Raw genomic sequence first — 22,693 nt, forward strand, 5'->3', positions numbered from 1 at the left:
CCTTGAAGCTTTTAATTTCTTAAAGTGTACATAAACTCTCTCTCAGCCGCAGGGCAAAATACATTATCCAGTGGCAGCCACTGAAGCCCAAACACCAGCTGCTGCCACTGCCTAAATACAGAATGAGCAGATGGGCAAAGATTCTGAAACATAGCAACAGGAGAAAATAATTTCAGGGGTAGGAAAGGGGAGCAGGAAGGCAGGAGCTGCTGTGTGGGTCTTTTAGGATGCAGGAGCAACCTTTGTTACTCTCTGGTGCCTCCATGTGGTTATTAACATCACAACTTCTGGAGAGGAAAAAGGGATTCTAACAAATAATTTAAGGGAAGACTGATGAAAATTTACATAAAACAGATTCAGAAAAAAAGCAATCTAATTTTTTTTCAATTTAATCCTCACTGTTGGCCTTAAGAAACACTTAAACAAAAATGAAGTGAGCCACATTTCTAGAATTACTTCATCCCAGCAGTACTTCAAAGATAAGTTATTTCATTGGTAGAGGCAGCTCCATCAAAGCAAAACCCAATGTGTTTCCAACTAGAAAAGCTCTAGGATCTATTTAAGCTTTCATGCTACTAGCAGGGCTTTCCACTGTAGCCCTAGTCCCAAAACTCATTGGTTTGGGGCCTTCTTTTTGGTAAAGAGCAATGCCCATGCCGGTATGCGAGGCGGGGCAGATCTAGCAAGAGCAAGAGACACCTTCAAATGAGTCTCTTCAGTTTTTTCGGAGCTCTTCAAGTCTTCTCCAAATTTCCTTCAAGTTGCTGAGTTTCTTCAGATTTCAGGCATTTCTGGCTTCCAGAGTCAAGATAGAAGAACATGGAAGATATCAATGCTGCTTCAGGTTGCTAAACAGAAAATAAGACTTTGGGAAGAAGCTGACACGAAGGAAGCTGGCAGTCTCCATCATGAAGATATATAGATATATATAGATAAATGAATGGATAAATTGGTTTCTTGACTAAGTGTTATACATTCATTGTGGAACTTGTATTCGGTGGGAAAGAGGTCAAGCCTTGATTATAAAACTTGTTCTTCCTAATAATCAACAGTGATTAAAAGTTAACTTGAACTTGAAAACTTCATCCCCAAACTACCAATATTCAAGGCAGCATAGAGTTACTATTCTAGCCTAGTATCTCCTTTTTCTAAAGACAGCAGGAGGGCCTCCAGCCCCAAACTCCTGCTTTCCCTTCTAGGAGGAATTAAAGTCTCCCTTGGGAAAGGGTAGAGGGAGAAGAGGCTAAAGGTCTATTCTGCCTCCTTTCAAGCAATAATGATACCCCCATGTTACATGAGGGACAATTCTCACAACACCAGAATCCAGGATCACCTCCACAAAATCATGAAGCATCAACATAGGAGTTTAGAGCAGGTTTTTAAATACCACCTCCTATATAACACCTTTCCTGACCCCCACCAACTCTATCACTTTATAATAAATACACATATACGTTATGTCTTCCAATAGAAGGTAAGCTCTTTGAGGACAGGGACTATTTATTTTGGGTTTTTGCATTCCTAGGACCTAATATAGTCTCTGTCACATGGTAGTTATTTAATAAATGCTTGTTGATTGATTTCTAAAATTTTTTCTTGCTGCCAGATTTGAACCCAGGAAGATGAGTCTTCCTGACTCCAGGCCCAATGCTCTATCCACTGTACCACCTAGCCACCCTTGCTATAACTAGTGAAATCGAATTAAAGTATAATTTCTAGGAGGCCCAAAGGACAAATTCAGCACCAGAAAGAAGCTTACAGGTGATCTTCTAACCTTCTCATTTTGCAGATGTGAAATCTTGGTCCTAGAGAGAAGAAACAAATTTGCCCCCAAGGTCACATAACTAGTAAAGGGCAGAGGCCCTCTGATTCCAAATACAGTGTTCTTTCCAATGTATCATATTTTCCCCTATGACTGCTTTCTATTTAAAAGGAAACCATCAATACATCTAAACTTTCTTGGGGTTCTAGAAATGTACTGATAAAGTCACCAAGCTTATTTCTTGTTACTCTACTCAAACTAATCTATTTACTATCCTACACACACAAAATGTTTATTGCTGGGTTTTTTGTGTATACAATTCATTTATCTGCAATCCCATGTCCCTGCTCTCAACTATTTTTTCCTCCCTTACTTCAAAACAGGTTAAAAAGATAAAGTGTGTTGGGGGGGAGGGGGAGGAGAAAAGGGAAAGTAATTGGGAGTTTCCATATTGGCACTTAGCCTGAGCAAATAAAATGTAATAAAAGATAGTGCAGACAGAATGAGGTAACACTGGTAAACACGGCTGGGAAATTTGCAAATTTTGCCAACTAATGAATTTTCATAGTCCTAAAGACGCATCTATTTCCAAGGTTAAAACAGTGAAAACACAGCTATATTGTTGTTTTATTATACTCAAATATTAATTTTCTATATAGGAAACTAGAGGTCATAAAGACAAAATGCTTGCCAACCAGCCTAATTTACTATACCATAATATGGAAGAATCCAGTTTAACATGGTAAGTTTCAATATACTTACTAACATGCTAGGAAGTATTATAAATAATTAAAAATGAATAAAGCTTGTTGAAACAAATCATATATTGTTTAGCAAATATGCTTTCTAATATTAGAAAATATTAAAGAGCATATTTGGTTTTCCTCAGATTAATCTTTCTAGATCTTACTAACATACTAAGATGTACCTCAGCACCTCTGATAAGATAAAGTGAATACAATGTAGGGCTGAAGTAATTATCAGTTAACAAGTCACTATCATCAAAACAGGATGAAAACAGAATTTTAGGGCAAAATACTAGGAATCTGCTATTAAAAAAGTTGGAGGCTTGTTATTTAAAAATTCAAGCATTCACAGAACAAGCATAATAGATTATTTATGTGGCATGAAGAAAATAATCTTCATTGAAAAATGACAGGCATTCACAAGCATCACAAAGCAGCAATACAATTAAAATAATCCACATTTCTATAACACTTTAAGACTTATGAAGTGCTTTTCCCCAAACAACCCTATAAAATGGAGTTATCATGTCCCATTTTACAAATGAAGAAACCAACCCTCAGAGAATTAATGTGACTTGGTCATACAGCTAACAAGTGTGGGACTGGGAATTCAGATGCAGGTCTCCTGGGTTCCTATTTCATCTCTCTACCTCAATATCATACCTCCTTGCCTCTCTTCTACTTTCAGGATAGTGAGAGTGGGAGAGAGGGGAGCTCTGGTCTCTCTGGAACTGCCTGGAGTATCTTTGGGATCATCATTCTCTTCAGTCTTTGAATATGACAGTCACTTCAAGTGCTTCTGGCTTTTAGAAATATGGAAGAGACCAACCTCATTTCTGGCTGCTGAAGGAAAAGACTGTGAAGAAGCTGACATGAGAAGATCTAGCAGTGTCATATCCCTAACCCCACCATACTGGAGACTTGGGGAATTCCTTTTGGGGTGAGATGTAAGATTCTCTCTCTCTTAGTTGAGCTGAGTTCCCTCACTCCCAATGAGAATGGTGGGGGGGGGGGATGGGAAGGAAAGGAAGGAGGGAGAGAGGAGATAGAGAGAGAGAAGGAAACAGGAGAGAGAAAGAGAGAGAGAGAGAAGAGAGAGAGAGAGAGAGAGAGAGAGAGAGAGAGAGAGAGAGAGAGAGAGGAGTTCAATGAATCTGTGATAACATTCATGTAAGTACTCCCTCCAATACCATCCATACTTGCTACTGAAATTCTTGCCCATGTCTTCCCATAAATTCTATGTAGGGGGTCCATCTAATGAGATGGGAATCTTCTTCTATGTCTCTTACCATTGTGTGTTTTTCAGTATAGTACCTAGGCTACTCATTTGTTATCCTTTGTTCTCTAAAGAACCAACCTATTTCTTTTTGTGGTTATGTCTCTGATAATGTCTTTTATATTATGAGCATATTGTTAATATGCTCAATCCTGTATTTCAGTTAATTGGCTTTCACGTTGTTGGGTTTTTTCCCCATTCATTAATTTGGTGAAGTTTAAACTGAATCTTTTAAACTGTACCCATGTACTTTATTTGGCTTTTTTCTATTATTTTTTTCTTTCATAGTCTCTTTCTATTATTTTCTTTCCCTAAGAGGATTTCTGATATCTATCTATAGTTTCACGTGTAATTTTACACAATATTTATTCCTTATTCCAGGCCATTAGTAAAGCAATAAAGAGCTAGTTCCAACAATACTCTTTCTGAGTCCCATTAGGTACTTTGCCAAATAAAATCCAAAATAATTGCTACTCCATTGTTTTCAACTAATAAAATGGAGAACTATATCACTTATGTTAGCATGGATTTTACAATGCCCCTGGGAGGAAAAAAAATCATGCCAACTTAACATATGAGCTCTGCAGGAATGCTGCTGGTAGGTACAGTCCCCATGAAGCTAATGGAAACTAAGCTTCTAAAATGCATACAAAGACTCCATGTCTTCTGAAATGACCTACAGATAGGGAAAACTAACAATAATTTGCCCAGTAGCTTATGGGCCTATGAGGAAAAAGCAACAATTGATCACCTGCCTTCTAAATTATGTGCAGTGGAGAGACATTAGTAATAATTCACTCATTTTACTTTGAGGAGCATCTATTCCCAAAATCCTAAGGATATGTAAGTGAAAGTAGAGATTAAAGAAAATCTAGTCTGCAACAGAGAAGCCTCACCAGGAGAATTCCTGAGTAATCATAGAGTGCTACTGAATAACCTGACTAATATCCTCAATTTTTCAAGAAAACTCCTTACAATTCTGAAGCTTCAAATGTCATTCCATCTTGACTACCTGTAATAACTAGAAGGATCAAAAAGTACAGTAGTAAGTAAGCTACCTAGTCAGCTTTTTATTGTCAACTTTAATGAAAGAATGGCTATTGTAATCCAAAAGGTTGATCCATTGTTTTTAAGTCACCTATGAGAAGCATCATGGTGCAGTAGATAGAGAGCAGATTCAGTCAGGAAGATGTAGGCTCAAGTCTTACCTCTGATACCAGCTAAGTAGCTGATACTAGGTGAGTCAATTAACCTCTCAGTGCTCCAGATAACTCTCTAAGACTATAAGTTGTAGAGCAAGTGCCCATCTACATGACTTTGATGAATTTCTGAGAGTGCCCTGTATCTATGAAATCACAGGCCCAGTTTTTTTAATTATCTACATCTGCATTTTTAGTATATGATAATATTACTGTGGCAACAAGTTTACCTTAGAAATTATATTTTTGGTTATGAAAATATTAAAATTTACATTTCTATTTATAGCATTACAAGGTAAGGGAGACCAGTTGAGAACAAGATGACAGAGGAGAAACCTAGGAATTAAATACTTTACAGATAATTTACAAAATAGACAAAAGAAACAGGACAATCACTTTTGGGATAGCAGACACTCAGAGATAATATATTCTGACATAAACAAATACTAATCCCTCTATATATATAGCCTTTTTAGCTAGCCCTAACATCAGGACCTAAAGGGGTAGAGATGAGTTGGACGTAGGAATGCAATAATATAACTAGTAGTAGCACTTCAATATTTAAAAAGACACATGATACCTTCAGTACAGGTATGGCCTATACCAGTGCAGATCACAACTTCCCCTACATTACTAATGGGTTTCAAATGAGTTTGACCATCACCTGGTGGTGATGAGCCTCTCCTAACCAAGCAGATCTAGTCCTAGTCAACATGAATTTTTCTCCAGTTTTATGGAAACTGCTAGAGATTATACTCCTCTTTCCTAGCCATTAAGAAACCAAGTTCACTATGATGCCCTGATGAGGTATCATAGTAGTAGTAAATGTAATATTCCATTGATTAGGAAGGGAAAGGCTCCTCAAAAGAGTAAAACTAATTAGTGGCAGAGCTGAAACAAAAAACAAGTTTTCTAAATGCCAGCCCTAAGCATTTTCCATTACAACTCCAAAGTAGATAATCATCTCAATCTGAAAATATGTAACAAAATCTCAACATGAAGAAGTCACCTTCAATGCATTTAATGTTAGGTGATTTATTAGTAGCTGCAAGCAAACATATGTCTTCCCAATACAATAGTAAAGAAAACTGATTTTCCAAATATGCACAAATATCATTCATTCATATAGGATTCTTCTTTCAAGAGTAGCTCTCTGGTAGTGATTTATAAGGTATTACTAATTTATAACACCTAGGAACAAATTTTACACTGTATAAATTGTGGATAAACAGTGATGAGAAGAAAATATTAACAAAATGGAAAATATTGAACACAAAGGGAAAGGGACTTTCCTTCAACTGGGACCAGTCCACTCACCCCTAGAATTCACTCTATCTAGGCCCAGTCCACATATAACACCAATCAGACAATGCTGAAGACTTCCAGTTCCATCAGTTTATGTGGCAGTGGGAGGAGCAGAGTGAAAAACTGAGGAGGAACCAGAAACTAATGACTGTACACAGAAGAGAAAGGCTGAATGACCAAAAGATCAAGGCAAAGTGACTTGGTTAAAAAAAAGCCTAGTTCACAAGCTTTATGGATAAATAAGAAGACATTTAAGAAAGGAGAGTGATGCCAGAACATATGAACAAATATTTTAAGCTAAAGGAAGATGAACCAAAATTCCTCCATGATAAAGAGAATTCAGTAAACTCTTCAGAGATCATAGAACACCTGCAAGAAAAATTGTAACTGTTCAAAAGAGAAATCAAAATTTTAAAAGAATAGAGGAATGAAATTAGAAATTAATGTAAATTAGAAAATAATTAAGAAAAGTACCCAGAAGATGTCAATCAATCAATAAAGATTCATTAAGCACCTCCTTTGTGCCAAGCACTGTGCTAAGTGTATGTGAATAAAGACCAAAAAAAGTATTGATTAACTGATCATAGATCACCATCAGAGAATATACCCATAGTAGAAACTCCAAAGCATGTAGTGGTTAAATATTACAATTTTTGAAATTAAGAATTCATATAAGCAGTGAAGAGAAAAATCTTCAAATTGGTGTTCTTTCATATTTGAAAGTCTTTTCTCTTGGCTTATTCCACCATCATAAGAAATCTAGGAAGAGACTGATCTAGTATACATCAAAAGCAAAAGAATTCAAACTGTGGTCCAATATAATACATCTTGTAATCCTTATCCTAATCAACAACAACAACAACAACAAATAGATCTTCAACAAAAGAGAAACTGAGGCATTCCTAAAAAAAAAATGGATGGAATATTGAACTTGCAAATGACATCAATTCTCTCATATCTCTTGTTTGAAAAAGAAAAAGGAACGGAGGTAACAGGTAAAAGAAAGAACAAAAAGGAAATATCAAGGGAGAAAAAAGATTTAAGGAGCTAAAGGCTTAAGGGAAACAGAATCATGGGAAATGAAAAAGAAAGAGTAGAATTAATTGTCTAAGGACTAAATTCTGTGACACTTCACTACTCTACTTCATAATTGGAATTTTTTTTTCCTGTAAAGTTACACAACGGGAAAATGCATAAACAGAGAGAGATCAGAAACAGATGACAGCTAGATATCATCTCCCATCATCACCATATCCTCTCCATAGTTGAACAAGTAATTCTAATCTCCTAACAAAAGAGAGATTGGAAGAATTAGGATAAAATTAATGGAAGAGAGGGAAGATGGAAAGGGTAGAGTTGGAGGTGGGAAGAGAAAGGAAATTATGCCACTAACCAATATCCCCATAAACAGGAAAGGGCAGTTAAGTGGCACAGTGGATAGAGTACCAGCCCTGGAGTCAGAAAGATTCCTCTTCTTGAGTTCAAATTTTGAATTCAAATCAGATACTAGCTGTGTGATCCTTTACGTCACTTAACCCTGTTTGCCTCAGTTTCTTCATCTATAAAAAGAGCTGGAGAAGGGAACAGCAAACTATTCCAGTTTCTTTGCAAAGAAAATCCAAAATGGAGTTATGAAGAGTCAGATATGACTGAACAACAACAACATGAGTGGGAAGATTTATGTCTAAGAAGCTAAGTGACTTTCACAGGGTCATACAATGAGTATGCACCAGGACTTAAACCTACTTCAAGACTGATTGGCTTCCAATTAACAGGCAACAATTTAGAGAATGATTTCAAGACTATCACTCAAATTCTTAGGGCATTAATGTATATATTAGCAAGAAAAAACAGATATTAAACCTAATTATGTTGCTAGGTCAGAAGTCAGCCTGTGCTATAAACTGCCACTGATTTACCACACTGAACAAAAAAAAAATAGGAGAGACTAGTAAAAATAGGAAAGACAGGAAAAGGGGAAATGTTAAGCTTTATGAAGTTAAGGAGAGAGAAAGGGGCTAAACAAGTACTAACTACATTTTCCTAGATAAATGGCCCTTACGTACATCCCAGTCACAGTATTATTTAAAAACCCAGCTTCACAAACAATTTGGCTTTACTCTTCAACATAAATTGTGTTCTATAAATTAGTTTTTCTCTTTTGACGAATAACTAAAGAATCTCTCTAAATCTGTTGAGGCCACTAACCACATATATGAGAGCTGTTTCCTCCTAGATGTGTCACAACATTTTGGCAGCTAACATGTTATAACTAGGAGATGCTAATTGCAAACAACAAACATTTAGCTGACATCTCCTCAGAATAAGCTCATTTAATTAATCCCAGCACTGACTGTTTAAAATTCTAGGGTTTTTTTTTTCCTTTTATTCAAATGAATTGTTTAATGATATTGGATATCCATCTATCTGTTGTAAAAAAAAAATTAAATCAACAAATTCTTGTCTTCTCCAGCTATCAAATACAAGTTCATGACTTTGTTATCACGGGTTAGTGAAACGGTATTCCATACTTTTCATTGCTTATTTATGCCCAGTTCAACAAATATACTCATTTTTTCCTTCCCCAAAGCCATCAAAAAGTTACTTTATCCTAATAAAAATTACTTATACTTGTCAATTTTCCTAAACTTAGTCTTTGATAATATTAAACTAGTAAAATTATCAACATTGGTTGGCTAATTTCTAACACTTAACTAAAAAAAAAACCACAATTCCCCTTCCAAATGCTTTGTATTGTGAATTCTGCAATTTCCTGTGTCAATTAAGTTTAGAATTAGCAATTATCATCTTAACTTAGGGATTTCCAGTGTTTTGCTTTTCACTGAATATAGCTTCTCAGGTTAATAATTAGAAAATAGGTAATTGATGGCCATTAACAGGTTTTATACATATATGGTAGTCTGTCTGACCTTTGGCAAAAACAACTTATCTTTTCTCAATTTTCTAAAAATTTAAAAGTAAGTAAGGAAAGGAATGATGACAGACTTCTCTGTACCATTGTTTTTAACTTCCCATTAAATTTTCAAATTTGATGATCTATATTTTGCCAGAGATGACACATGTGGCTCAATGACAAATACACATGCTAACAAGCAATGTTTATAGCAGAACAGAAATTGAAAAAGTTCATGAGTGATTTAAATTATCTACTTCAGATAAATCCTACTTATTTCCCATAGAGACTATCACTAATATTAAATTTCCTCATTTTTTATCGAAGTAATAAAGTACATTCAATAATATCAAACAAAATCAGATTCAAATAATCTAAGAAGCTATTTCCCCACCACTCACTGTAGGTGTAATGATATTTTTTAAACTTAAATCTTGTTTTCTTATGTCTGGTAGCATTATAAAAGCTATGTAACAAGGCCATTTTGATTCTCTTCAGAACATAAGAATTTATGTATAATTAATATATTTCCTGCAAAACATCCTTGGGACTATTAATATACTTGCCTGAAAGAGTAATTTGAACACTGGAAAGAAGGCTGAACAAGGCTTTTAGTCTTACGTACTTTGCTACTATAACAACCATTGATGAAAGTCAGATTTACTGCTACATCACTGATGTCATATTTGTTCAATTAAATGAAAGTGAAAAGGTTAAAAGACATATCAAAATAGCTTCTCCACAAGATGCCTACATCTGATAATGTCATGCTGACTCACTTTCTCCTTTGATTCATAACCATTTTCTATGCTTTCCATTGTACAAACAATTTTTTTAAAAAACTAACTTCTTGTCACCTAAATATTTTCAAAACAAACCTTTGACATTTTTAGGTAACAGGCACCACATGATATTTTCAATATAACAATACATCAAAAAATCATCACTTTACTGCTATTTGTTTGTTAAATCTAAATTACATGGTAACAGCTCTCATTTTTAATTTTTGCATTTCACATGAGTAACTACAAAAAGTACATTATTTAAATAATTTTTTGCTTTACAAAAGAACCAAACTAGAAAAAGCTACCCTTGAGACTGTGAATAAATATGACTACTATTAACTTAGCAAATATATGTGAGAGTGACATAAATAAAACATTCACTGATTTTTTGTTTGGAAAGAACAAAAAAAAATAATTTTTCTGCAGTTTCTCTTACAACTTGTGTAATATTAAAATGTATAATAAATATTCTCCTTTGTATCAAATGTAAAGATATAATCTCTCATTAAGGAAATACTTCCACCTCTACATTTGATTTTCTAAGCCTATTGCTCCATTTTTCCATTTCATTAAGATTAATTTACACTAATACTGTGTGAAATGCTTAAAGTTTATATTCAACTCCTTTTCATCTGTTTAGCCCCTTTTCCTTTGTCCCTATGAGCCCATTGCTCACTGGCTAAACTATGTTTCAGCATTGTGAACAAGCTTGTCCTTCTGGGAAAGTAGTCCATTCTTCAAATATGGTCCTGATTCCTTCTCTTCTTCCCCTTCCACACCTGCCATCAAATTTCCCATTCTCTCAAGACAGCTGATAAAGAGCCCATGTTTGAGCAGAAGTGTCAAACACGTGACCCATTATAGCCTGCAATTGAGACCATTAAAGTTATTGGGAAATATTAACAAAATAAATAAGAATACAATAGAAGATAGATATTATTACTATGTGGTTTTCTAAGTCACCATGTGACAGGGATGCTTATATTTGGTTTAGTGGCCCAATTCTATTTCTTTAATACCACTAGTGTAGAAAGTATTGGATTTGGAGTCAAGAGCACCTAGATTTAAATTCCACTTGACTAAACTAATTTACACAAAGGTATAAATGATAAGTAACGTTCTAATTTTCTAATAGCTATTATACATCTTGGGGATAGCTTGTTAATCTAATGAAATGGATTTCTAATGCTGAAATTTCAGAAAACCTGTAATACTGAAGCAACCAAGTGCTACAGTAGATAGAGCCATGGGCCTGGAATCAGGAAGACCAGAATTCAAATCCAGACTCAGACACTTACTAGTTTTGTGACCCTGGACAAGTCACTTAACCTCAATTTCTTCAACTGCAAAATGGGGGAAATACTAGCACCTACCTTACAAGGATCAAAAGAGATATTTATAAAGCACTTAGCACAATTCTAGCCATATATTAGACACAAATAAATTCTTTTTTTCCTTTCTTCCTATTGCCCTCAGACTCTGACTGCCTGACCTACAGTTCTGGAGTAAATGAAGCCACTTACTGTAGTTTCTCATTGAAATTCTTGATCATTATTCAGTTTATCAGTCCAGTATAAACTTCAAGATTTTGCTAGAGAAATTATGTGGGACTTAGTTTGAAGAATAAGGGAGTAGCAGGAATCTGCTTCCTGTTCAAGCAGTCACCTTGGCTGGAACTCTCTCATCCTTCTTCATTCCCACTTTTTTTTCATTTCATTCATCTTCATTTTCATTTCATTTCCTTTGAGGTTCTAGAACCTTTTGTTCCTACAAATGAATTGCTATTTTGTCTTGCTCTATAAAGTACCCCCTTGTGAGTTTAATTGGCATGGCAATAGCTATGTAATTTTGCATTATTTTGACATGAGCCAACCATTAGCAATAAACAGCTCTCTAATTATTTAAATCATTTCTTATTTCTTTAAAAAATGTTTTCCAACTACATATATAATCTTAAATGTGTCTTGACATCCTGACATCCAGATATTTTACTCATTTTTGCGATAATTTTGAATGAAATTTCCTTTTCTCTTATCTCCTGCTTGATTCTGTTTTTGCCATAGAGATATACTATTAATTTTTGTGGATTTCTTTTGTATATTGCTAACTTGCTGAAATAATAGTTTCATTTTCTTTGCTGGTTCTCTGGAATTTTCTAAGTAAATCATCATGTTGGTCTCAAATAGGGATAATTTTGCCTCCTCTTTGCCAATGCTCCAGCTTTTAATTTTTCTCACTTGTCTTATTGCTATCATTAGCATTTCTAGAACTATGTGGAATAGTAGTGGGGAGAAGGACAATCTTTACTTTTTTCCTATATTTATTGGAAACGTTTCTAATTGTTCTCCACAGAAAATAATTTATGCCTTTGATTATGGACTATTTTAATCATATTAAATATTACTCTTCTATGTATATGCTATATAAGGTTTTCCATATAAATGAGTGTTATACTTTCTCAAATGCTTTTTCTCCATATACTATAACAATGAGGTTTGGGGTATTTTTAATATAATTATATCAACTGTTTTCCTAATGTTGAATTATTCCTGCATCCCTGACATAAATGCACAGAATCATAGAAATCGAGAGTTGGAAGGAACACCAGCAGCCACCTAGTCCAACCCACACACACACACAAAATTCCTACTGAAACATATCTAAGTATTCATCTGGCCTCTGCTTGAAGACCTCCTAGAAGGGAAATCTACTATCTCTCAAAGCAAGCCACTCCACTTCAGGAAGCTTTTCCTGACATCAAGTAAAAGTTACCCTCTTTACAACTTTTAGCCATTGTTCCCGAATCTGCCATTTGAAGCCAAACAGGACAAGTTTAATCCCTTCTCCACAGTGATGACCTTTCAAATGCTTGAATACAGCTATTATGCTGCCACTGAGCCTTCTTTTCTCCAGCCTAACCATGTCCAGACTTAACTTTAATGGATCCTAATATGTCAAGAAATCATGGCACTTAATCATCCTGCTTGCACTTCTCTGGAAATTCTCAACCTTGTCAATCTTTCTTAAACTATGACACCCAGAAACAACAGTATGATAGCAGATTTTAAATTGTTATACCAATATTAGAACCAAAGTCTTAAGTGGTTTGGAAGAGGAACAGGTACATAAGAAAATGGTCTCAGCTATTAACTACTACCTGTTAAGATGAATAAATGGGAAGGGTTGTCAAAATGATTTGAAAATTCTCATCAGAACTATTAAAGAGTATCTGAAATGTACTTGTTTTGTTTTTATTAAGCTGTCATCTTGCATATTGTCATAACTAACGAAATAACTATGGTACCATTTTGGTTCATTTTTTTTCTTTTATTAAATATAATACTCCTGCTGTAGTCTTTAAGGGACAGAGTACATAGTACATTGTAATTTCCCAGCTCCTGGATGCTATGCCCCTCCTAATGCAGCCCCACGTTGCATTAGCTTTTTTAGTTGCTATGTCATCCTGTTGGCTACTAAAATATCCAGATCCTTTCTAGAACTGTCTATCCAAGCCTCCTCAATCTTATATTTGTGGCAGTGATTTTCTTTGTACCAAAGTATAAGACTTTTACATTTATCCCTATTTAATTTCCTCTTGTTAGATTTAGTCAGCCTAATGCTCCTCCCTGTCAATGTTTTTTTAAAGATCCTAACTCAGTCATCCATGGTATTAACTATCTCTCTAACTTTTGTGGTGTCTGCCAACTTGATAAGAATACTTTTATCCAAGTCATTGATAAAAATCAAGAAAACAATTTATATAATAACCAAAAAGAAATTGTAAAGACAAAGAACTCTGAAAGATTTTAAAAGATTGATTAATGCAATGACCAATCCTGATTCCAGAGAAACAATGATAAAAAAAAAAGTTATCTACTTCCTGACAAAGAGGTAATAGACTTCAGATGGAGAATGAGATATACATTTCTGAACAAAGTGTGGGAATTTTTTTTTGCTTTACAATGCATATTTGTTACAAAATTGGGGGAATGGGAAGGAGAAAAATGCTTAACTGAAAACACTAAAAGGAAAATGCTCTAATTGAAAGTGAAGAAATAATTATGATTAAAAAAAAATCACAGAGCTAAGGACAAACCTCTGAGACACTCCACTATAGACCTACTGCCATTCTGACACTAAACCATTAACAATTAATTACTCTTTGGCACTGCCATCCAAACAATTTGGAATACATATATTAGCATCTCATCCAGTGTTTCTTAACCTTTTTTGTGTCATGGATCTCCTCATTGGCAGTCCAAAATCTATGGACTCCTTCTCAGAATAATATAAAAATGCATAAAATAAAAGGCAGAGGGTTACAAAGGAAACCAATTATATTGAATAAAATTATCAATTTTTTAAATTTTTTTTTTAAAAACAAGTTCACAGAACCCAAGTTAGGAGCCCTTGATTTAGTCCATCTCTTTCTATCTTCTCCATAAGAAGAACCTTCAAAACTTGATAATAGTGAATAATTTTTTAATATATTACTATAGTCTTCTTATTAGGATTTCTTTAAGATTTCTGAATCAATATTCATTAGCAATAATGAATTAGAGTTCCCTTTCTTTGATTTACCCCTTCTTAGTTTAGTTATTAAGAGCCACACTTTTCCCATATCAAAAAAAATCCCCACAAACCAACCCCAGTCTGACATTTTCTTTCTTCAATTTTGAGAATACTCTGTAAGCATAGGTATTGATTTCTCTTTAAACCTTTAAAAAAATTCTCCTATAAATCCATCTGTACCAGGGTCCCACCCCACTTTTGGTAGTTCCTTTATGGTTTAATCAAGTTCATTTTCCAAGACGTTGCTATTGAGGATAACTATTTCATGATCTATTAACTGGAGTATTTTATATTTTTGTAGTATACATTTCTTTTAAATTTTTGGTTTTCCTAACAAATAACTGCATAAAGTTGTGATAATTCTTTTTTTTTTATTATTTCTTCCCTGTTTGTTGTGATTTCCAAGATAATATGTTAAAACCCAATATGATTATGATTCCACTCTGCATCTGCTGCCCTGCCTGGTTTCAATTTCTCAGAACAAGATGCGCCTCCCAAGATAAGCTTATTACTGCTAAACTCAACGCCATGTGGCTAACTTCTTGTTAGCCTCCCTCAGGTTCCTCTCCAATCTGAATGGAGAAGGGCAGAATACCAAACTCCCCCCAATGCATTCCTGTATAGAAGGCAGGAATACTTCACTTTGTATCTGCTGTCCTGCCTGGTTTCAACTCCACAGAACAAAATACCCCCACTTGTTGGGTGCCCTCTGTTGTACTAATTCCCTGCCCCCCTTGCCTGCATCTTTTTGTGTGCTGTCTCCACCTTTAAATTATAAGCTCACTGATGGCAGAGATTGTCTTTCTTTTTATGAATTGTATCCCTAGCACTTAACACAGTGCCTAGCACACAGCAGGTGCTTAATTAATGTTTATTGCATTGGATTGGACTTTTATGTGAGCTTTCATGGTCAAATTCCTAGAAAAGATTGTTAAAAACTCATTGCCTCCACTTCTCTTCTCACTCCTCTACCCTTTACAACCTTGTTTCCAACTTCATCACTTAACTAAAACTACTTTCTTGAAAGCTACCAATCTCTTAATTGAAAAATATTATGGCCTTTTCCCAGTCCCCATACTTCTCAACTCTCTGCAGCATCTGACACTGATGTCCACATTATCCTCTTGGGTACTTTATCTTCTCTAGGTTTTCATGGTACTGTTCTTTTGGTTCTTCCTCTACCCAACTGACTGCTACTTTAGAGTATGTTTTTCTGGTTCACCATCCATATAATGTCCATTAACTGTAGGTATACACCAAAGCTCTATGTTCTAGGACAACTTCTCTTTTCCCTGTATTCTCTCAATAGATGACCTCATCACCACCCCTAACTCTTAGATCTACATATGTTGTCCTAGTCTCTCTTCTGAGCTCCAGCCCTGAATCTCCAACTGACTATTAGACATTTCCAACTGGATGACCCATAGATACCTCAAACTCAACATGTCCAAACTGAACTCATTATCCATACTCCCCTCAAACCCAGCCTTCTTCCTGAACTTCCATATTTCTATCAAGGTCACTACCATCCTTCCAGGAACCCAAGTTTGCAACCTCATTTTCATGAACTCTCCATTCTCTCTCACCCCACATATCAAACAGTTGCCAAATCTTGCAATTTCTAATCAATTAGTCAATAAATATGTATTAAGTACTTTCTGTGTATCTGGTACTAAGCTAAGTACTGGATATACAAAGAAAGGTAAAAGTCCCTGCTTTCAAAGAGCTCACTAATAGGGGAAGCAATGTGTAAAGAACTATGCACAAACAAGCTACACACAGGACTAACTGGAAATAACTAACAGAGTGAAGACACTAGATTTCAGACAGATTAGAAAAAGTTTCCTGTAGAAGGTGGGATTTTAGCTGGAACTTGAAGGAAGCTAAGGAAGCCAGGAAGTAGAGGATGTATTCCATGCATGTAGGAGAGACAGTGAAAATGCCCAGAGTCAGAAGATGAACTATCTTGTTCAAGGAATAGCAAGGAGGCCAATGTCACTTGAACAACACCTCTCATATCCTTCCCCTTGTTTATAGTCACATGCCCACAACCCTCACTCACCTAGTTCAGACCCTTATCACCTCTTGTCTGGACTATTGCAACAATTTCCTAATTGGTTTATCAATTTCATGTCTCTCTCCACTCTAATCCATCCTCCATGTTGTTGCTAAAGTGATTTTCCATATCATCCCCCTCCTTAATGAACGCCAATGAGTTCCTTATTTCCTTTAAAAGGAAACATAAACTCCATTTGGCTTTAAAGACGTTCATGCTCCAACCTCAATCTCTCCAGCTTCACTATATATTACTAACCTCTCCACACTATGTGGTCCAACCAGAGTAGACCTCTTACTATTATTCATGCACTACATTCCAACTTCTCTCTTCATTCTTTTGCAACGGCTGTCTCCCAGGCTTAGAATGCTCTCCTTCATCACGTTTCCCTGTTAGAATCCCAAGTTTCCTTCAAATGTCAGCTGAAGTACTATCTCCCATATGAAGCCCCTCCTGATCTCCTTCAGATACTAGTGCTCTACTCACAAAAAACTACATTGTATTTATTTTATATAGATAGATATACATGCATGTCTCCTCTGATAAAAATCAAACTTCTTGAGAAATAATTGCTTCCCTTTTTCTTTGTATCCCCAGTGCCTAGCATAGTGCCTGACCCATAAAAGACATTTAATAAAGGCTTACTGATTGAATGATTAATCTCAGTTGGGAGGACTTGGAAATTTAGAGACCCTAATTAAAATACTTATAAAATCAAATCTATTCCCCCCAAAAAAGGATCACGACCTGAAAAAGGAATTTGTAAACTAGAACCTTAAAAGTATGGCCTCTTTCTAGAATCTTCTATCTAGTTTTCAGTGAAAGATAAATATGCTATGTTAGGTTCAAAAAGCAACTTTCTCATGAGTCTTTAAATATTCCATTGATTTCATTATGTATTTAAGGCAAAATTTAAACTGTGATGAGTCATGTCAATTTCACATGTAAATTTTGTTATTTCTAATATTGAATATTCTTCAGAGAAGATTTGATTTTGTATTTTATATTGTTAAATAAAACTTTTAAATTTTCATTGCTTTTATTTGAAAGATAAACAAATGTGAATTTGCTCTAAATCACATAATCTTTTTATCTGGAAAGGACATTAGAAATCATTTATGTTCAACATCAGCTCATTTCACAAGTAAAGAAACTAAGGCACAGAAAAGTTAAATGACATGACATGAGTCACACAGCTAATTAGTGGCAAAACTGAGACAGGAAGTACCACCAGACTCCCAGTCTTTTGTTCTTTCATCTACATTATGCTGCCTCTGGGAAAAGTCTGATGAATCACTGGAAGAAGTATGAGCTTTAAAAAAAATAATTCAAAAATGACTCATTAGATCTTACCCAAATTGCCACAGAAAGTTATATTTGGAGAGAGAACAACATAGGAAGCTTCAAACCAAGCAGAAGTTGTCCTCTATGGGAAATATAAAATCAAGGCTAATGATAAAAAACCATCATCCAAAGTTTGCATAATAATATCTAACAAACATCTCATATACATGTAACAGGAAAAAACAGAAAAAAATTTACCTGCTGCCCTGTAAAGGATTTTAGGTTCAAAAAATATACAAGGATTTTTATCTTCTATGCATGACAAAAGCAGTCCTTTGGCCTGGAAAGGGCTTCTGGGTACAACTATCTGCCAATTTAAAAAAAAAAAAGAGGCTTTTAAAACAATTTAGGAGTTGTCATATACTGGTCAAATCAAATTTACAAAAAAGAATGTTCTTTTAAAAGAATCAATACCTGCTGGTTAAAAAGAACATGAAATTCAGCTTAAGTTAACCAGCACTTATTTTAAATTCTACTCAGATTTATAAGCCAAAAAATGCATTTTTTAAAAAGCAGGGATGGAAGTTGCATTCTTCTCCTAATCAAGTTCATCTGTGATACTTGGAATCATGAGATATAGAAAGGTTTAAGACATATAACCAACAATACTCAATTAAGAGCAGAACCAGGATAAGACTTCAAGTTTCCCTGTCCACAATGTGCTCAGTTCTATAAGGCATGTTACGCTTACCTGATGACATGTGATATTTTTGCAACTCGAACTTAATTTTTGAAATAATTAAGTAAAGCAGGCTTACATCACGATACATTGTAATAAACTCAGATTTATAAAGCATAGCTCAAATAGGGCCAGTTCATATTTGTGTTTCAAGAGAAAATGGTTGATGGATAATTAATTCAAGTTAAGTTACAAATGCTTATGCGATAATATTTTGCTGAGTTACAAAAAGCCACTATCACCTAGCATCTGACTACTCTCACAAGGTATTGTTTCCAAATTACATTAATAATACATCTATAGTCAGCTATGAACAACAACTTTGATATACCACAAAATCCACAGAAGAGAATAAGACATTAATATGATGGGAAGAAAACAATACACAGAGGTGCTTCAAAACTAACTCTCCAGGAATGTAATTCCTGACCTTAACTGAAAATCTCATTTAGGAAACTGAGCACTCCCTTCTTTCCTTCTAAAGGAAAAATAAGCAAAAGTTCTGCCTAACCAAATTTAGGTCTTATGGGTTTTATCAGTACAAGGGAAGGGGGGAAGGAATCAATCTAGGATCATGTGAGTAAGAAATTATAGCTGAAAAGAAATAATAAGGTTTCTGCCTCAAGATGCCTTATAGCACTCGGTCTGGATGCTTTCTTTTGACATTATCACCTTATACCTTATATCATTATCCACTTAAGTTCCTTGTGTCATTTCTACTTTTCTATTTCCAAAGTCTAGCCTTGAACCTGGTAGGCACCTAACAAAAATCTGTGGAATTGTACTAGGGAGGAAAGAAAATTTTTTAGCTTATTCTTTCAGCACTATGAGAATTATGACATCTTCAAGCTAATGCTGTTTCAGATGGTATTTCCTTAACAAAACTGAGGTCTCAGTCTCATAAAGGCAACTAAATTAAGATCAAGTCCAAGACCTCCTGTTCTATTCTCCTGTCAATGAGCATAATACCACTTCCAACAACAGAAATTATAGTGAGAAAAATTACACGACAATCAAACACAATCAGTGTGGTGACTTTACCTTTATTCCTGGACAGTGAGCAAAAAAGGCCTCAGGACACTGAGAATGATAAAGTGCCCCATGGCCTACACAACCCCAAGGGGCTCTTATTGTAAGGCCTCCACAATTAAAGAGATCTCCAGATCGATAACGATATTTTGCTGCTTCATTAACAATCTGAAAAAGAAAACATGCTAAAATAAGTCATTAATGCCCCACTGTTACATATGTTTTGCTCAAATAAACTTGTCAGAGCCTTAAATGTCACATTCATCATTTGGGTCTAGGAGGACAGAAAACACTGGGCTCATCACTGAGTACATAAATCAAAGCCTTTCTAGGATGATTAGAACTACCATAATCTAGCCTTCAATAATCCTGGGTCATTTCTATACCACAAAGAAAGATTGGAGTTGCACCTTAATGGAGAACAATAAATATCAAAAAGCTGTGCATGTCACCAATGCACACTTTATGTGTAAAAGGTACACTCAGAGACATCACCTAGGATATGTAGGATTGAGCAAAGAGGTAGGTCAATCACATAGCAAGAATGAAAAAATTCATGGCCTACCCAAGTGGTACACTGAAAACAGAACATCACAGCTCAAAATTCAAAGGAACCTCAGAAGGCACCTAGTCTAACCTATACCTGAAGAGGAATCTATTCTTTGATATCCCTTATGTGTGATTACCCAGACTCTGTTCAAAAACATCTAGTGATATGACATCATTACTCCTTGTGCAGTTTATTCTACTTTTAAGCAGCTCTAATTGTTAGGAAGTTGTTCTTAATCCAGCCAAAATCTGTTTCTTTGCAACTCCCACCCATTACTCTTAGTACTGACCTCTGGAGGCAAGCAAGCATAACAAGTCAGTAAAAAAAAAGAGAGAGAGAGAAGGCCTCTAACAGACTATATAGTTTCTCTAGTGAGGATTTATGATAAAACATGAGCAAGAGTCCATGAGAAGGATGAGATATATTGGGGTTTTTAATATGTGTCTGTAGAAGTACCTCAGGGCAATTAGATCTGAGTTCAAATCAGGCCTCACATACATAACACTTACTAGCTGTGTGACCCTGGGGGGGGGGGAAGAAGAAGAAGAAGAAGAAGAAGAAGAAGAAGAAGAAGAAGAAGAAGAAGAAGAAGAAGAAGAAGAAGAAGAAGAAGAAGAAGAAGAAGAAGAAGAAGAAGAAGAAGAAGAAGAAGAAGAAGAAGAAGAAGAAGAAGAAGAAAGAAGAAGAAGAAGAAGAAGAAGAAGAAGAAGAAGAAGGTGGACCTTCAAAACCACAGACCATCCCAAGGAACTGTTATACTAAGTTTTCTAGGTATTCTAAGAAATGTTTAAACTGCCCCTAACTGAACAAAGCATTATAATTATTTCCTTCTCTAATTTGAAGGCTACCACTGTATAAATCTTATTAACAAAATAATAAATTGTACTTACCTGATCAAAAGCAGGGAAGATATAATCTGCAAACTGAATTTCTGCAATGGCAGTAGCTCCATTAACTGCAACTCCAATACCAAATCCAACAATTCCTTGTTCACACAATGGAGTATTAAAAACTCTGTCTTTACCTTTTAAAAAATAAGTTACTTTCAATATACCAAAGCCGAGGTATCTGTGCAATTCAAGATACAATACGTCTGAAATTCAGTAAAATTTACAAAAGCTCAATTGTACAGACCTTCATTCATCCAGAGCCCTTAAAAAAGTTATAACTTCTTTGAGCTTCAATCTCTTCATACAAAAAGAGATGATCTTACACATGCTATATTACTTCACAGGATGATTTTGAAGAAAGTATTTCGTAAATCAATTGAGCAAAAGCATTAGTAAGCACCTAATACATATATGTGTGTACCTATATATACACATATGTGTGTTAAAAGATACCTGTTAACTCTCTACCACTGGCTGTCCTTGACCAAGTAGAGGAAATCTGTTATCTATATATCGATAGTTATTCTTGCAGGTGGGCAATCAAAATTTCCTAGTGACAAGATGGAAAGAGGGGTCGATAGCACTGTATTTCCATTTCTATCCAATCATTTGTCCCCCAGCCTATCACGTTTCAAGCTTTGTAACCATATTGTTTTCCCCATCTATAATGCTAACTTCTAATTTTTTTTGGATACTCCTATTATCTATAAAAATGACCCATCAGTCTTCATTCGAGGTCTTTTGGTTTGCTGAGTAGCTAAAGACTCCTTTTATTGCTAACTGCTAACCTTACCAATAAATTGAATGTCCTCAGAATTTTGTTGTCTCAGTTTACCCTAATTTCAATCAGGAAAGGGATTTCTAAAAAAGAAGCAAAAAGACAGTCCCTGTCCTTAAAGAGCTCTTAGCCTAACAGACAACATGAAAAGAAGCTATATTCAAGATAAATTAGAAATAATCAAGAGACGGAAGGCACTAGATAGGGGTGGAGAACCTGCGGCTTTGAAGCCACATGTGGCCCTCTAGGTCCTCCAGCATGGCCCTTTGACTGAATCCAAACTTCACAGAACAAATCCCCTTAAGAAAAGTATTTGTTTATACAATGGACCTAGAAGGCCACATGTGGCCTCAAAGCCACAGGTTCCCCATCCCTGCACTAGAATTAAAAGGGATTAGAAAAGGCTTTCTATAAAATGTGGGATTTTAGCGGGGACCTGAAAGAAGCCAGGGACATCAAGAGGCAAAGATAAAGAAGGAGAGTATTCCAGACATAGGGTAAAGCCAGTGAAAATGCCCAAAGCCAAGAGATGAATTGTCTTGTTCAAGAAACGACAAGGAGAACAGTGTTACTTACGAGTATAATAAGGTGTAAGACTGGAAAGGTCAGAGGGACTGGGTTATAAAGGGATTTGAAACCTAAGGAGAGGATTTAGTTTTTTATTCTGGAGGTTACAGGAAATTTACTAGGGGAAGGGGGTAGAAGGGCAGCAGTAGGGTGGAGTATAATGTGATCGACCTGAGCTTTTGGTCATTTTGGTGGCTGAATGGAGAAAGAATTAGACCAGGGAGAGACTTTAGGCAGGGAG

General features: G+C 35.4%; 1 protein-coding gene across 1 annotated transcript in view; it reads right to left on the bottom strand.

Annotated features, from left to right (window-relative positions):
* The window catches only part of BCKDHB (branched chain keto acid dehydrogenase E1 subunit beta), a 157,972-nt gene that overhangs the window by 89,676 nt on the left and 45,603 nt on the right, over positions 1–22,693 (bottom strand). The window contains exons 4-6 of the mRNA XM_020975510.2: positions 21,108–21,241; positions 19,680–19,835; positions 18,158–18,266 (exon numbers count right to left, since the gene is read on the bottom strand). Of these exons, the coding sequence (XP_020831169.1) occupies positions 18,158–18,266; positions 19,680–19,835; positions 21,108–21,241 (399 nt within the window). The remainder of the gene's footprint in view (positions 1–18,157; positions 18,267–19,679; positions 19,836–21,107; positions 21,242–22,693) is intronic.

This window comes from Phascolarctos cinereus, unplaced genomic scaffold, assembly GCF_003287225.1.
Source record: "Phascolarctos cinereus isolate Bilbo 61053 unplaced genomic scaffold, phaCin_HiC Scaffold_5;HRSCAF=322, whole genome shotgun sequence".
NCBI lineage: Eukaryota > Metazoa > Chordata > Mammalia > Diprotodontia > Phascolarctidae > Phascolarctos > Phascolarctos cinereus.